Consider the following 16,382-nt stretch of genomic DNA (forward strand, 5'->3'; position numbering starts at 1 on the left):
CCCCATAGCAGGATGGGAGGTGCGGCAGCACGGGGCCAGAAGCCCAACGATGTGGGTTAAGGGCAGGGGCAAGTCCCCAGAGCATGGTCCTGGGGATTTGGGGGAATTAAGGCTCAGCACCCCACCCCGTCTCATCTTTCCCAAACAATTTGTGCTCATTTGTTCTGACGGCAGAGCCTACATTAACTCCTGAGGTCACGGTCCATGTATCGGGGCACTGACCCAACCTAAGCGTGTGCTTTAGAAGAGGAAGGCCACCTGGCTACCTTTGGGCTGCAAGACCAAGTTCTGCTTCCTTAAGACATAGCGTCCTGCTGCTTTAGTGGGTTATGGGGGTGTTACCAGTTACACGTATCCTGTAAGCCAAATTATGCCCTACCACCGTTAATCACTCATACAACCACCCGAGCCCGAAGGAACCAGGCTTCACGACCCGACTCCACACTGCTGACACTACAAGCGAGGAAAAGTTTGGAAGTGTTTCACTGCTTAAGCTGGAGAAGTTCACTGCAGACAGACCCTGCAGCCCTTTTACAGCTCAGTGATGTTATTCCACAGTTCCTTTTAAGGGTACAATAGTAACTGCACAACCACCAGAGAAAGCTAGAGAAAAGGATTCAATTACCATCACAAAGCCAGCTCCAAAATTTGGCTCTCAGCATTTTTCATGTGGGCTTCCAATTTAGTTGTGAGAAAGCCCAAATCATCACAAGCCAATCCCACAGGTCACAGCTGAAGCAGAATACCCCAGGTGAAGACCTGGGGAGACCCTTGTTGTGCCAGCAGGGAGGGGCAGGAGGGAACCCAGAGCAACTGAGGAATTGATTTCAATTTATTTCAACCTTTATTTCAATTTTTGTTTCATATCTAATGACTAAAACACAAGGAAGTGTAAGACTTCAGTCCCTGTGCTTAAGAGAAATTAAAGCAAAAACAAGACAAGAATGATTCCAGCAGGTAAAAATAAAATTATTAATGCTATATTGCAAGGTCTTTTCCTTCAATATCAAAATAGGCGAGTTTGAGATTATTAAAAGATTCTTTAAAGCTTAAAGAAACAGGAGTTCTCTGTTAGCTACCAATCAACCCAGTAGGTCAGAATCTTAATCTCAATTTCAAGAAGATGGTCAAAAAAAGATTGTGTTTAAAGACAGGGGATGTACTGTTCAAATCTATTATGATATTGAAGATGTCGGACCTTATTCAGACCTTACAGTTCTACCTGAAAAGCGTACACAGGCACAGAAAGCTTCCTTTCTGCCCCGTGTCATCATTGGATCCTATTTGGCACAGTTTCTCGATGGTGTTTCAGCAACGCTGAGCCATCAACGCTCAGTGCATTTATTAAAGCCTAAAGAAATTTTTGAGTTTTCAAATACAGAGGCCCAGTAAAAACGTTAATTCTGCTCACGTCACTTAGAAGTCACTGATCACGACTCAAAGCAGTGTTCTCCCCTAACACCTCCACGTCCAATGCACAGAACCGTGTGTGATCAACCTACACATGCAGACTTGCCAGGTCCCATCAGCCCTCCAGTGGACTTCAGGAGCCCACAAATCACAAGCTAAAAATCGCTGGTTTAGGCCATCAGCCTGTGCTGGCCTTTAGCAATTACTTTCGCTAAGCAAGCTGAATATTAAGAACTTAAGAGAAATGTGGGTAACTCGAGAATCACTTTTTAATTTAGTTCATAACACATTAGACAAGGAGGCCACTTCCATGCCAAGCGTAAGCCACACAAAAACCTCTCCACGGCATTACGAAACCCTGAATAAAAGGATTTCTAAAAACCACTGGACACTTAACTGCAGCAATGCTATTGCACAATCCTACAAATTAAATATTGCATTCTACTTCACACTAAACCAGGAATGTGCAAATATTTGTGTGCCTCACTGACATGTTATTTCTTGACCCTGTCTGCGTACGAGCTGCTGGTTATAAATAAAACCACAGCAGCGTATTAAGGCTTCTAATTTGTGAATAACAAGGACCTGAACTTATACCCTCACTTTCCACTTGCCTTTCATCAGGATCCCAGGGAGCTGCAGCTCAATTCAATAAAAACTGGGAAAGGGAACAGGAGAAGTACATAAAACTCACTGCAGAGAGTACTGGTCCTAGAGATGGTGGTGCCGGTCCCCAGTGCACTGCAGACAAAAATAGCTAGGTCATCCAGGACAAAAAACAAAAATGGCAAAAATAAAAAAAAGACCAAACTTTAGGAAGTCAGCTCCTGCTCCACAGATCTCTGTGGCTGAGGCCAGAAGTATGGAATATCTTACTGAAAGGGCTTTTTGTTTGTTTTTAAAAAAAAGTTGCGATACTGAATGAATTTCATGTCAGTGCATAAAGCACGTGGGTGTTTTCCCTGGCTGGTGGGCCTCACATTCAGTGCACATTTACACCAGCACCAGTCGCGCTGGCAGACAAAACCATGGAGGTTAAGATAAAGCCAAACCTCAAGTTTTAAAGCTAATTCTAACTGCAGAGTTTTAGGTGACATATCAAGGCTGCTGTGCTCCTCTGAAGGCAATACTCAGAGGGGAGCAACAAATGGATGCAAGAGGGGCTCTCCAGAGTCACAGCAAGGAGCAAATTATGCTGAAACAATAAATACAGAGAGAAACCATTGTTCTGCCCTTCTGGATACCTTATGTTTATGTTCAAAAAAATTAATACCTTAATGCTTTGGTAGGCCAGCCTCAGGAACGACCTTTCAAGATTTAGGTTTCAATCTTAAGTCACAAATTGAAAAAAAAAAGTATGCAAAGATTTGAATTTGCATTCCACGCAAAATTTTAAATCTTTAACAGTTAAAAAAAGGAATATGCTTTTAAGTCTTTCAGGTTAGATGCTAAGAACTTGTTATATGAATAGTAAAGCATGCAGCAATGTTCTGATAAATCAAATTTGGAGGTAATAACTTCTTAGGATAAAGGTTAAAGAATTGAGCAGCCCCTGAACAATGTAAAGTTTCTGTTCACTTGGGACTTCGCACAGGTGCAGAGCAGCGTTGAGTTAAAGCCCTGTAAAATGTCCAGAAACCTTTGGTTTCAGTGCATTTAAAATTAGAACTCACATCCAAACAGAAATATTCACAATTTTATACCAAGTTGGCTCAAGAAATGCATATGGACTAGAGCCTGTGCTCCTGGTGGAGCTAACACACTTTATGACCAGTGATGGAAACGCTGCGGTGTTACAGTTCAGAAAGCATCAGCACCACGAGGCCTTCTCAGTAGAACTTTCATAAAGTATCATAGCTCTGACCTCAAGCATTTCCACCAAAACTACATCCATTTCCTTTATATAAAATAATTTAAGGATTCAAAATGGATTGTGGGACATTTACAGATTTTGAGATTCTGTTCTTAAGGTTAAAATATCCTTGCTTTTGAAAAGGTTTCTAGACAGTTGAAAAGAGAATGGGGAAGGGAGGTACTTTTGAATTTTGAAGAGAAATACAGAAAAACAAATGAATTGTCTAATAAACTTCATTTTTCAAGAAGCATTGCTAACCATATGCATTCACTCCCCCTGCCACTGCTTTCTTTCTTACACAGTTTATTACATGATCAAAATTGAGCACAAGTACCTAACAAATCATTCAAGTTCCCAAATTCTGAAGTGCTTTTCCCAACTTTCTTGTGAAAACAAAGCAGCTCCTCAGGAAGTTTAGCTCGTGTTCTGCATTTCTTGGAAGTCCTTTCCAACCTTAACAGTTCTACTCTATGATTTCCATAGAGCTATGAATAGATTCAGCCTGGCAGAGTCAGGTACAACCAAAAACCTTCAGCCTTCGCTCTGAACTCCTCACGCTTTTAGTTGTCAGAAACTCATGGGCAACTCTACGTTTGTAATGGGCGTGTGGTTTACTTTGATGTAGGCCCGGACCAACAGAACTGATGCTTTTTTATTTCCATTAGCCCTCTCGATTGATAAATACACGGGGTAACCGCTGATACTTGAAATGTTCTGTGCCTGCAAGTGACGCAGCCACTGCTAGCTCAGACGGAGTGCTGCGCAGAGGGGCAGGCCCACAAGCACTGCTCGACTTGCAGACAGCCAGGACGTTTTATGCAAGTTTTAGGCTCCCAAGTTAAATTTAGTATCAAGCCCAGATTTCTCAAAAATCTGCATTAAGCTCAATAAAAAAATATATAAAGCAGTAACGCTGTTCAAAGGCCTTCAGCATTATTTTACACTCAGCAAGGAACAGTTGCCAACTACGCAGCAAGCCCCGGCCCCTTGTGCTAGCTGGGACACCCTCTAGCTCTTACCTGCTGTCGGTACCTTACGCAATTCATTCAAACCATCTGTGAGCAGAACAGTGCTGCAACAACTAGGTATCGGAACAAGTGCTCTGAGTATTGCAAGACATAGAGAATGAAGAGTGTCAAAGTATACTTGTCATTGTGAATATCTGATCGGAAACGAAGTGTGGGGGCATGCACGTAACACGAATAAGCATGTTCCACAAGCGACAGCCTGGCTTGGCACGGTACCACATTCACTGCGCTGCACATTTTGGCACGCTTGGTACCTTTGCTGAGGTACTCTGAAACGAAACAACTGGGATGAGACCAATAGCAGTACTTCGTACTCTTTTTCATTTCAAAACCAAGATGTCCCTTGAGAGATGGGTGTGCTCACATGCTCCATACAAGCTGGAAGTGGTGGCATCGCATCACTACCTTTTCCACAGACAAAATGCAATCTCACGTCCAGACTTGAGTGTCTGATTTGGAAGGCTGTCCGAGTACCATTCTTACAATGCATTTCCAAAATGCAAGGAGTTTCTCTCACATGTTCTGCTTTAAGAACAGCTGCATTCTCAGGTCAAGAAAGTTGTCCTTGTACAAAAGATTGAGCTTGCTCTTGGGTTTCTTTCTGTGCTTTGGAGAACTAGGGAAGTTAAAAAGGAGTTTCTTGAAAATAAGTATCGGAGCAGTAAGCTCATCTTCTCTTGTAAAATACTTTTGATTTTTCCTTTATTGTTAGTAGATCATTCAAAAAATAGGAAACCAATAGCTGAGTCACTCTTGCATTAGAAAAATCTATTCAGAAAAACGATTGCCATTCACATTGCTCAGTGGTACAACCTCCCAATTGTCATTCAAGTTCTGCACGTAAGCTTCTTGCATTTGGAGGAAAACACTAAGTGAGAAATTAGGAAATATAAAGCAAGGCAAATGAGGAGAAATTTATCTGATAAATTATTTTCCATTACCACGCAGTTCTTCTAATAGGGCAATGAATTCACAGAAGCGTGATCAATAATGCAGTCCCGCTCTGCTCCTGAAGATCAAAGTATGCGTTTGCTACAACAAAATGAACGCTACAAAAGGAACACGGATTCAGTGGAGAAGAGATTAAGTGCTTTCTTTGCATATAACAACAACCTTACTCCGTTATAATTTATTCATCAGAATAAGACTCGTGAGATGCAGCATCTTGTTTTCAGGAGGACACAGAAGACTACAGAGAAAACCCTCATACATTTACGTTGTAGTCACTCTTCATTGTTAACTGAAAGCAGTCTAAATTTTCCAAAACACACAGTTTTTAGGTTAAGCTTTGCTTCCTTCATACAGTGACACTCCAATTCCAACAATTGCAAAACTTCTGACTTACAGTATTCCTTGCTGCACTAGCACGTCCTACATTATATAAAAAAGCCATTTTGAAAGAAAACTGGCTTTCTTACTCTCTTATGCAGGAGGAACAGAGGTGCTACAGACATCTACAGACAGCACTACACCTGCTAATAGTAAATCATAACTGGAAAAAGACCTAGCACTGCCAACTGAAATAGTAGAAACTTTAAAGTAAGTTGAATACTCACGAAACTGTAGATGAAGCTTGCCTAAAACTGTACGAGCTGGCTCAGACTCTTCCTGAATTCAGTTTTCAAGGACAGGGACTAACACAATCTAACAAAAACATTAACCTGATCTAAAAACACAGCCTGGACAAGGCAGCGTGCAGTTTAACTTGCCTAGTTTAAATAAGTATGAATTCCAGGCTTAGTACATAGTAAAATGGTAGATTTGCATTCGGTGTCTGTATTTTAAATGTTGCAGAGGGGCATTTAAACAGCCTTTGAAAGCCAGGTTACATTTTACTTTTAAAAAAACAAGATCCAGAACCCAGACAAGAACTGAGCCTCCAACCTGCACAAACTTCCACACAGGTTCAGCTGAGCCTTTGGCAGAACTGTTCCGGGTTTCCAACAGCTAAGCACTTCATACAACATTAAATATCCTAACGCTGGGGATCTTAATCAGCAGGAGCACGCAATTACACTTCCCCTTTCACCCACCCCCAGTGTATTTAAATTATTTCCTTGTTTCAGTTTTCATCATTAAAGATGTCGAGATCACTTCTGTCTCCCCGTTCCCTCAGTTCAGAGGAGGGCACGCCCCGAGGGGAAATGCTCCATGGGAAGATTTTATTTCACCGGGTGAAACTGGTCAGCACACGGGACAAACTCAGTTTGATATTAGAACAGACTGCAGGAAATGTGGCAGACTAAGGTTAACAAGCGTTGATTTTCCCTCAGACTTTTTTTTTTTTTTTTTTTTTTTTTTTTTTTTTTTTTTTTTTAAGAATTGTACTAGAAAAGCGTGCCCAAGTCTTGTCCACCCTAACCAAATAAAATTCAAGTACTCAGAAAACCAGGCCAGGAAACAACAGTATCCTGTGCACAAATAATTTGTTATAGATGTATTCATCAATTAAATGCAAGGCTAATTTCTGCACAAAATACCACACCAGCAAAACAAACGCGCAGCTAACGCAGTCCGTGATATCAACAGCACCTACAAGAGTTTCTTCTACAGTATGTTAAATACCGAGGCCTTCACGTTTGTTTTAATGGCTGTCTACAAGAGAGCACTCAAGCAGCTTAGCGTTATGGCTATTAACATCAGAAGGAATCGAGGCGTACCTGCTTCCTACTAACTTTAGCAGTAAGTGGCCGGGTTCATGGAAGCGCTACCTTGGAGTACAGCAGGGCGTTAGGAGGGGTGAATCACACTCACACCAGGTGTTCAAGGTACTTCACTTTTTGCTCTCTCAGCCAGGGATCTGGGAGCCAAACGCCTCCCAGACTCATCCTTACGATATCATCTGGTAGCCTTTTAGTCACGTCAAAGTCTCGGTAAGGGGACTCCAAATACGAGCACGCTCCCCTGCTCTGAAACAAACCTGCTGCAGCTCTGAGGCACCTCCCTGAAACCCTGCCTTAGGGCTGGCTCAGCGCTGCTCTCAAACACCACCACCAGGACTTGCAGTTGAGACCTCGTTAAGGATTTACCAGGCTGACTCCATGCGCTGCCCACAACACCATCTCAGGCGGCACGTCCACGGGGTAAAGCTACTGGGATTCGTAACACAAACAGCTGGAGCGAGTTCCCTAAAGCTCTCATGAGAAAACAGGGCCAGAAATCAGAGCAGATAGCTACTACTCTCTGAACTCCACTGAGAAGTTCAACAAAGCCATTGATAAGGCTGCTTTCTCCCTTCAGAAGCGAGATTTGTCAGCTGTTTGCTCAGTGTCCCTTTATCTGCAGATACTGCTACCTAGCTCTGCAGGTCCTAGGGCCGTCCTGCAGGGCAGACCTGCACTTCCCTACTGATGTGTGTGTTCACTGGCTGGGCCTTCTCTTACTCTAAACTCGCCTCAGCAGCTACCTGGGTGAGCTCTAGTATGTAAGGGACATGAAGCAGTTAAAGCAGGATACTGAATTTGCGGACAAACTCATCTAAGCAGAAGCAGCAAGAGATAGTACAGGGTGACTTCTTACCTGAAACTTTGTTTCTGGGCTTCAGATCCACCAATCCAGAATGAAAGGGGATTCGAATGGGTTTTCCTTCTCAGACTTGTCTGTTAAAAGAGAGCAGCCAATCATCTTCAGCTTGGTGCACCTACTGCTTTCGTGAACGAAATCCCCATCACGTACTGCTAGCGCTGTTAGACGAGCAGCCTACACACCCTGCCGGTCCGCAACAACTGCGTTAGTGGGGTCATCGGATTGGTGGATCTAAGACAGAGAAACGGGCTCACGGACCAGAAATCGCTCTGTCCCGCACCCTGCGTCAACCCATCCTAAAACAAGGGTGTTGGGCAGCAGCTCGCTTGGCCAAGATTAAGGAAGACGAGAAGAAACTACAGGGCAAACAGCGGAGCAAACGCTAAAGCTTCGTCCTCCGCTCCAAGGACCGCTAGAGTGGCAGCACACAGCTTTGCGAAGCACCTCCACTTCTCCTCACTGCCATCCACGTGCTCTAGAGCACATCACTGCCCTGATTCTCTCCCTTTTTCCAGACCCAGAGTGATCTGACTTCCCTTACGTACCAGCTGCACAAAGATGGAGCCTTCAAGACACGACCTGCAGGCGAGCACTGACTTCAGGAGCTCCTCAGCATCGCTGCGGCTCTGCAGCAGGTCCTGCACCCAGGAGCAAGGTGAGGCACGCTCCCCCTGAGCGAGGTAAGGGAAAGCTGCCCCTCACTAAGCGAGATGGCGAAGGGGCTTCAGCCAGCACTTCAGCAGCGTGCTCAGAGTCAAGAACGACGGATGTGAAGTGGCTTTGGCTGCAACACCTACGAGAAGGAAGCCAGCAGAAGCGCACACTGTGCCCGTGCCAGAACTAAGAGCAAAAGCCTATCCAAAAGTGAGGAGGCTGCGAGCCTCCCAGCCACATCTCCTAACGGCTTGGGCCAGACCTACAGAAGAACCTCCCCTATCAGGGACAGCACTCCCTAGAACACTGCTGCAGTATCCAGAGAAGGACAGGTCAACACCGCCTCTCCCACCTTCCCTCTCCTCTCCAGTCCCTCCAGAGAACTGAACCAAGCATTCCTCGGCCTCCACAACAGTGCCCTGTGCCTCGAGACAGGAGCTGCAAGGAGAAGGATGGAGAAGAGTTATGGGCACGGCTGTCCAGAGCTCCCTGAAGAAAGGAGCATCTTCACCGAGGGTGACTGGTAAGGTAACAGCTACAGGGCAACATTTCAAGGGCAGAGCAGGGCTGTAAGTCTGACACCGTGCCCAATCTATGAATTTTAAGGCTGCCAAGTAAAGCGCTAAGATGTCAAGGCATATGACTCAGAATTTAAGAGCATAATATAGCTCAGTAACAAGACAGCTATCAAAATTATATAAATGTGCTGATTTGCTAAGTCAACGGAGCCAGCAGGATGGTAGAAGGAGAGGCAGGGAGTGTGACAGCACTGGTCTGATTTTTCTCTTGGAAGCAGCGGAGCGATGGAGACAGCCCCGCTATCACGTTTCCCTGGCTAGTCCTTCGCTGCCCAGATAGAATTGCTTCAAAGATTCTCTCTCAAACACAAGCTGTAATTGTAACTTCAGTTTTGCAAACAGATTCCAAACATAGATTTCCACAAAGCTGCGTGTATTTTTGTCCGAGACCCTGCAATTGGCATGACTTGACAGAAGATTTGAACAGAGCGGCATTGTGCAAGCCGCTCTGACGTAGCCACACGTCCCAGAAGGGCACACGATGCGAGTCGTCACCATTTGGGGGCCAAAATTCCCTACGCAACGACTCGCAGCAACCGGAAACTTACAGCGCGGCCACGCAGCTCCTAAGGCTGAACATACAGCTGCCTGTCTGCCCCAACTCTTCTCAGTGCTGCACGGCTAAAAGTTGACCCCAAAAGGTTTCTACTGGTTCACACTGAAGGCACGTCGGTCCCTGTTCCTGGCAGGGGGCAGGTACCTACCTACATCTTAGAGATTTCTGTCTGCATGTGTAGGAAAGCGGGCCTGGGAAGCAGAATTGTTCTTCAGTTCCCTACAGAAATTTCAGTTTTGCAGGGTACAAGCAGAGGGATGCAACTCCTGGGGGATGTGGATAAACCGAGCAATGAAGAAACACCACGCCTCCAAACGCTCCCGTTGTTAATTTCGCCTGTATGAGAAGCAAAGTAAGTTTCCAAAAAGTCAGCACTTTTTTTGTTATTAAAGCACAAAAGGCACTGCATTATTTTTGCATTATCTGGTCTCAGTCACGCACCGCTCATAGTGGGAAATGTGTGAAAGTAATAGAGGAAAATGGAGTAGGCTGTCAGATGTCACACCACGGAGCTCAGAAATACGCCGAGAAACTGGGGAAGGAAGGGATTTTCCAGAAAAAGTGGATTTTCTGTGAACACCGAAGCATTATCAATACCATGGAAATCAAACTGCGAAATCAGATTACATAACGAACAGCGGCATTAGTGCGAAGAAATCATCCCGAGAAGACAGCTGGAATGTAAGTATTGTTATTAATCAGCATTAGTTTAACCAACCCGGCACAGATTCTCCTTTCCCTTCAATTTATTTTCTGCCTTGCAACGACAACAAGAACGCGACTTGTCACCGAGCAGCCCTCTCGCAGCCACGGTCTCTTATTTTCTCCCACACATCGTTTGTCTCCCCTTGGCACGTTTGCCACAAGCCCCATTTCCTTCCGCGCCGCTGCACGAGCACCCCGAGCAGCGCAGGAAGCTGAAACTGAAAACGCAAAAGCCAAACGGTGACCTCTAAACTCCACGGCAATAAAACGTAACACATCAAAAACACACAACGTGCTGATTGAACAAGTGGCGGAGGCGGTTCAGAAAACACAGACGAAACCAAAACGTCCGGCCAGCCTTCGGCGGACACCGCCAGGCCTCCCTACGGCACAGCCTGCAAGAAGCCGGCCCGGTTTGGTGTGCCGGGGTGCTGGGGCAATGCTCACCGCTCACCCACATTTTTAGCAACATGAACGCCTCGAAGGGACGCAGTCGGCGCGGTCTGGGAGGCACAAACGGCGCGGGTGCGTTTTTATGGCTTTTTGCAGGAGCACCCCAAGAGCCCGTCCGTCAGAGGGGCACTGCAGCACACCACGAGGTGCCACCCCCTCCCCGGTGGCAGCCAGGCACCGCGTTTCTGAGCCTAATTCAGGGCCCGCAGGCAGCACGGCACCTTCCCAGTACCCAAGGAGCCCAGAGGCTCTGCAGTTACCCGCACTTTTTGGGCAACGAGGTCACTTCACCTGCCGCTCCGCGTTTGCTCGCTGCTGTTACAAAGGCTGGCAGATTTAGTAACGCTGGATAATTTAACTGAATCGAGGGAAAAATCTCCTTCTCAAATGAGATTTAGCGAGCCCTCGGTGAAACACAAGCATTTGGTTTCCCAAAAAAACTGCAGATTTCCCTTACTGAGGGCTAGAAGAGATTTCAGATCAGAGCTTTCCCTACAAGGGGAACACGTGCAGTTCTCCTTCATCTGGGCAAACCGACGGCTGCCGCCGTACAAATCCCTGCTTCAGATGAGTTTATTTTTAATTTGCAACCTCTGTTCCGCATCCCTGTGTTCGCCGCATCCCCTCTTCCCTTCGCCAGCCCGCTGCCCCCCTCAGCCCATTGTTTTATCTAACCCTTCCCCAAAGATACAGCTTTCCACACTTCTTTGTCTACTTCCCTCATTTCATCATCACTCTGCTGGCTCTGAATTCAGTTGCCTAGCTCTAATTCATTTTCTTAAGCTCTTCCTTCCCATTTTCTGCACCGCTGCCAAAGTCACAGCAATCTACTCGCTTTATATATTCCTCCTTCCTCTTACAGGCACTCTGAAGCGCGGCTGTCACTCTGATGGCCTCTGCAGCAGCACAGCCCTTAAATCCGCTGCCCCGAAGGCTCCTCCGTGCCCTCCACGCAGCCTCCTCACCAGCCACCGCCTCCCGAGACACCCGCTCGAGCCATTTCCCTTTCCCCCCCCCAGTATGAAACAGTTCGACGCGCTTTTCACTGCACGCTTTAAGGCCTGGCATGCAGCTCGCAATGCTGCTCGTTTAGCTAATGAAGATTAAAAAAAGCCAGCTGCAAGGCACGCTCTGCTAGCCCAGCGGAGAAAGCACAGCCAGCAGCTCGTGCGACATTTGTGAACCTGCGCAGGAGCTGCCCGTCTGCCCCCAGCCTGACGAAGATCTGAGCGGTGACATTTGAGCCACAACAGTACCGCCTTTGTTCCGGATGCAAATCCCATCACTGCCCAGTCCATCTGGATCTCTATCACCACTGAAGTCAGCTCTTTGAAGGATTCCTCTGAGAGGAATCAGAAAAACTTAACCAAGTGCAACTGTCTGCTTGGCTTGTGCCAACTGAGACAGGGGGGCACGTTCCTACCAAGACACGTGCAGCAGGCGTCTTTCAGCCTCCAAGCAGAACGCTGCCATTTGTTTTGCCCTGAACAACTGCACAGAGTTTTGGGCACAGCCTCGGCCAGCTGCAGTAACCCTCGGAGCTGCAGGCACCAGTGGCATGGCCCGGGCCAAGCGGCTGCTGGCACAGCGCTCCTGGGCGCAGCGCTTCGCTCTGGGACGTCACCTGCGGAACGTGAGGGCCGGCAGCTCCCGTGCAAGCTCCGCCAGGAGAAACCAAAAGGCTTTTGGCGAGATACTCGATTGTAGTTCTTCATTTATTATTTACTGAGGCACTTCAACGCCGCTGGACACTTAGGAGACACTCTAGCCAACAAAGGCAAAACCCTTTCCGCATGCGTAGCGTTAAGGCACGGCTGGCAGACGCTGCTCACGAGCCTGGCAGGGCGCTTCCCAGGCAGGGCCTTCCCACAGCGCCGGGCTGAATTCAATCTGCCAACGCTGCAGCAGAGGGATCTGTGCTCGGGGAGCATCAAGGACACGGCAGGCAGGCAGCTGCTAACGGGCTCGGTGAGCGGGCGGATTCACACCCGCTGCCTCCCCGAGGTGCCGGTGGGCACAGGAGGCTGGGAGCTGGGCTGTCACGCTCGGGATGCGCACGGTTCCACCCCTGTCTGTGTAACTTTTTAACCTGTATGAAAAAATGTATTTTTCATACCTCTGAACTCTTCTACAACCACATCAAGGCGAACTAAGAGGCTCATTATCCCCTGCTTTGAAAGCCTGCTGGTAAAACAAAGGCACGGTTAGGTGAAGCTCTCTGAGAACACGGGGACACGAGGCTCTTATCGAGCGCTCGAGACAAACGCGTATGAATTGAACAGCACAGATTTCCTAAACTGCTCTGAACTTATAGGTAAAAAAAGGTGTTCCACAAACCGGCATTGGTACCTCACCTTCAGCAAGGACAAAGGTTGATGCTTCAGAAGAGCAAAAAGGTCAGCGTTACCTAATTCCACAGAGAAAAATCACAACCAGCGGAAGAAAGAGCCCTTCCAGCAGCGTGGCTAGCCCCCATCTGGTCTGGATTACCTCCTCCCTCCTCCTTTCCTAACGGTTTGCCCACTCGCACAGAGCAGTAAGCCCAGACGGCGCAGTGCTCAGGTGCCTCAGCAGAGCACCTGCCCGCCTGACCCCGGCCCTCCCGCAGTCACAAGTCAGCCCTGGTGGCCCCAAGCCTCCTGAACTCGTGGGCACAGGCAGCGGGAACCTCCCTGGGGAGGCCAATACCATCTACAAATGAAATGCCCTAACTAAATCACGGGCTCACCACCACTGGGAAGGCTGGACAGCGTGATTTACAGAGCCAGAACCACATATCGCCAGCCTTAAGCTGCCCTAGGAGGAGAGCGACTGCGGCACGCCAGCAAGAACCTCGCACGGCAAATGGAAGTTGTCACTCTAAAACCTTAAAATATTTCTCTTAGATTCCAGCTTTAAAAATAGACCGGCATTATTTCCATGAGTGATTTTTCTTTAAATAAATGCAAATGATCCATCCAGCGCAGGAATGGTTGAGGGCTGGAACACCCTGTTCTGAAACTTTTGGGCCATTCACATGTTGACTCGCTCCCTCCTGTTTCTCAGCCACTCAGAGCTGCACTGTACTCATCCCTCCGAGCCTCTGCACCACACATTTGCACCTCTGCGACTCGCGGCTCATCCCTGGCCTCGGAGGGCAGTGACCAAGCACCAAAACACAACCTCCTGTGGCAGAGAGGCACGAAAAGCCTTGCCTGTAGTGAGCAAGACCCGCATCTTCTTCCTGGCGATGCCATCCTCTAACAGGAGTGCATCCCGTTAGGTCTTACCCGTTAGGATCATCCCTGCCTTTGGGATATTCCCTGCTGCCCTTCACAGCTGACAGAGGAGCCTGCACCAAACACTCAGATCCCTGTGAGCTCTGTCGCTATCGCCTCTCCTCCTGCCCTGCTGCCCTACAGACACGGTGCAGAGCATCTCATCTGCTGCAGCACGCGGGCACCCAGCCTTCAGGCCACGTCTCTGGTTCCAAACAGCTTCCAGGGACTCGAGGGAAGCTGGTGCACTTAAACACAAGTGGTTCTAGGCAAGCCCTCACTAAGGCTGAAATGAAATTCAACCATCACCTACATTTTGCAAATATTGTCTGCTGTGGGGAACTACAGAATTAACTGCTCATCCTACTAAAATCTGACAATTAATGCGTTTTGAAAAAGAGAAAAATATGTTTCTTCAAGTTTCTTCTACATAATAAAGATCTTAATACCCAGTGAGCATTTGCCTTTACAGCAGCGCATCTCCTAGATGCAGCTGTAAATGGGGGATGCCACCACCAGCAGCGTTCAGAAGTTGTGTTTGCTTCTGCCAGCTTGGCCAAACCCAGACAAGGCTGGTAAAAAGGCTCACAACAGAGACGAGCAGGAAAGCTGAAGGAGGTGAACAAACCTCCCGGCCCTGAACGCCACCTGAGCACCTCCTGCTGCCAATGGGGCAGGCAGGAGAAAAACTGCTGGAAAACTCAGTGCTCACGGTGGAAATTCAGAGGGGAAATTCAGCCTCGTCCTGCGGCAGCCACCTGCCCCGCTGTGGGGGGACCGCTGCGGGTGCCACCAGGGCTTCGGTGGTGCAGCTTTCACTGCTGGCTGCGGGCTCGGGATTCGTGCCCCCGCAGCACAGGTGACACCGGAGAAAGTCCCCACATCGCAGGCCAGGCGCCTGAGCAGGACGGGGGGCGTCCCCACCGAGCCCAGCGCACCGGGGAGCGCCTCAGCTCCGGCTCCTGCCCCTCGGCCCCCGCTGCGGCACCGCCCGGGGCTGCGGGCGTGAGGGCGAGCGGCGCCCGGCGGCACAACGGGGCCGGCCCCGAGAGCCCCGGCCCAGCCCCGAGAGCCCCGGCCCGGCCCCGTTCCCCCCCGCGGCCCCGTCCCGGTGCCGGCCGCTTTCGCTTCCCGCCGCGCTCCGCCCGCAGCGCCCCCCCCCCACGCCGCTTCTTGTGGCCTTCTCCCCCTGCCCGTGCCCTTTTTTATTATTATTTTATTTTTTCGGTTAGTTCTGGCTTTCATTTTTTTTTAATCTCTTTTTTTTTTTTTTTTTTTGCCCCTCTCCCATCCCCGCGCACACCCCGGAGCCCCCCCCCAACCCCCTCCTCCTCCTCCCGGGGAGCCCCCTCAGGGCCCAGCCGGGGGCAGCGCGGGAGGGACCCGGGGGGGGATGAGGGGAGGTGAAGGGGGGGTGGGGGGGGGGTTGCGGCGGGCCCGGTGCCGGCCGCGCGGCGGGGGGCACTCACCATCAGCTCGATGGTCTTGTCCTCGATCACCGAGTCGGGCTCCATGGCGGCGGGCGGGCAGCGCGGCCCGGCCCAGCCCCGCTCCGCTCCGCGCCCCCGGCCCCGCCCGCCCCGGCCCCGGCCCCGGCCCCGCGCCCGCCGCCAGGCCCCGGCCAGGCCCCGCCGCCGCCGCCGCCGCCGCCCCCCCCGCCGCGCGCACGCACGCACACGCAGGCGCAGACGCGCACACGCACGCAACGTCACCGCGTCACCGCCACCGGCCGCTCCGCCCCCTCTGGTCGCCGCCCACGGGCTCGGCTCCCCGCGGACCACAAGTCCCGGCGGCCCCCGCGGCGCCGCGCTCTCATTGGCTGCGGGCGGCGGGCTCGCGGCGCGGGGCGGGGGGGGGTGCCTCAGGGGCTGTGAGGGGCAGCGGGAGGCGGGCGGGACCCGGCACCGACCCCAATCCCAATCCCAGTCCCAATCCCAGTTCCAGTTCCAGTCCCAATCCCAATCCCAGTCTCAACCTCAAGGAAAGGGGGCCACGGTGCCACTCTGGAGGGGCTTGAGGTTGCAGCACAGCGCTCCCTTGGTTTAAATACAGCTTTTTTATTATTATTTTTATTTAAACGACCCTTTTCCCTCCACACACTGAGTACACTAGTGTGGTATTTCGTAGAAGTAACAAAATATTAAACAGCACAGGTTTATTTCCAGCATTAATAAAACAGCCCCCATGAAAAACACTACAGACAAACCCCTCTAATAGGGCACTTCAGCATGCAGAGCGCGGTGCTAACGTCACAGCACCACTTAATTAATAATACTTTATTTAAAACTTTAAATAGATACCATTAAATAAATAAAGTTTCATGTCAGGTATCCAGTCCTGCCCAGCCACCTGCCCCAGACC

At 49.5% G+C, this 16,382-nt stretch overlaps 1 protein-coding gene across 2 annotated transcripts in view; it reads right to left on the bottom strand.

The window, feature by feature from the left end:
- The window catches only part of FBXW11 (F-box and WD repeat domain containing 11), a 72,552-nt gene extending 56,929 nt beyond the window's left edge, over window positions 1-15,623 (bottom strand). The window contains exons 1-2 of one of the 2 annotated variants that reach the window (XM_082771282.1): window positions 15,491-15,615; window positions 7,813-7,892 (exon numbers count right to left, since the gene is read on the bottom strand). Coding sequence is in view for 1 of the 2 variants with exons in the window: in XM_082771281.1 (XP_082627407.1) it covers window positions 15,491-15,535 (45 nt within the window). In the remaining variant the exon portion in view is untranslated. Of the gene's footprint in view, window positions 1-7,812; window positions 7,893-15,490 lie in introns of both variants that reach the window. The other variant, XM_082771281.1, reaches the window with a different exon arrangement.
- Window positions 15,624-16,382: the final 759 nt, after the last annotated feature.

Source organism: Aythya marila (assembly GCF_965140915.1).
Source record: "Aythya marila genome assembly, chromosome: 14".
In the NCBI taxonomy this organism is placed as follows: domain Eukaryota; kingdom Metazoa; phylum Chordata; class Aves; order Anseriformes; family Anatidae; genus Aythya; species Aythya marila.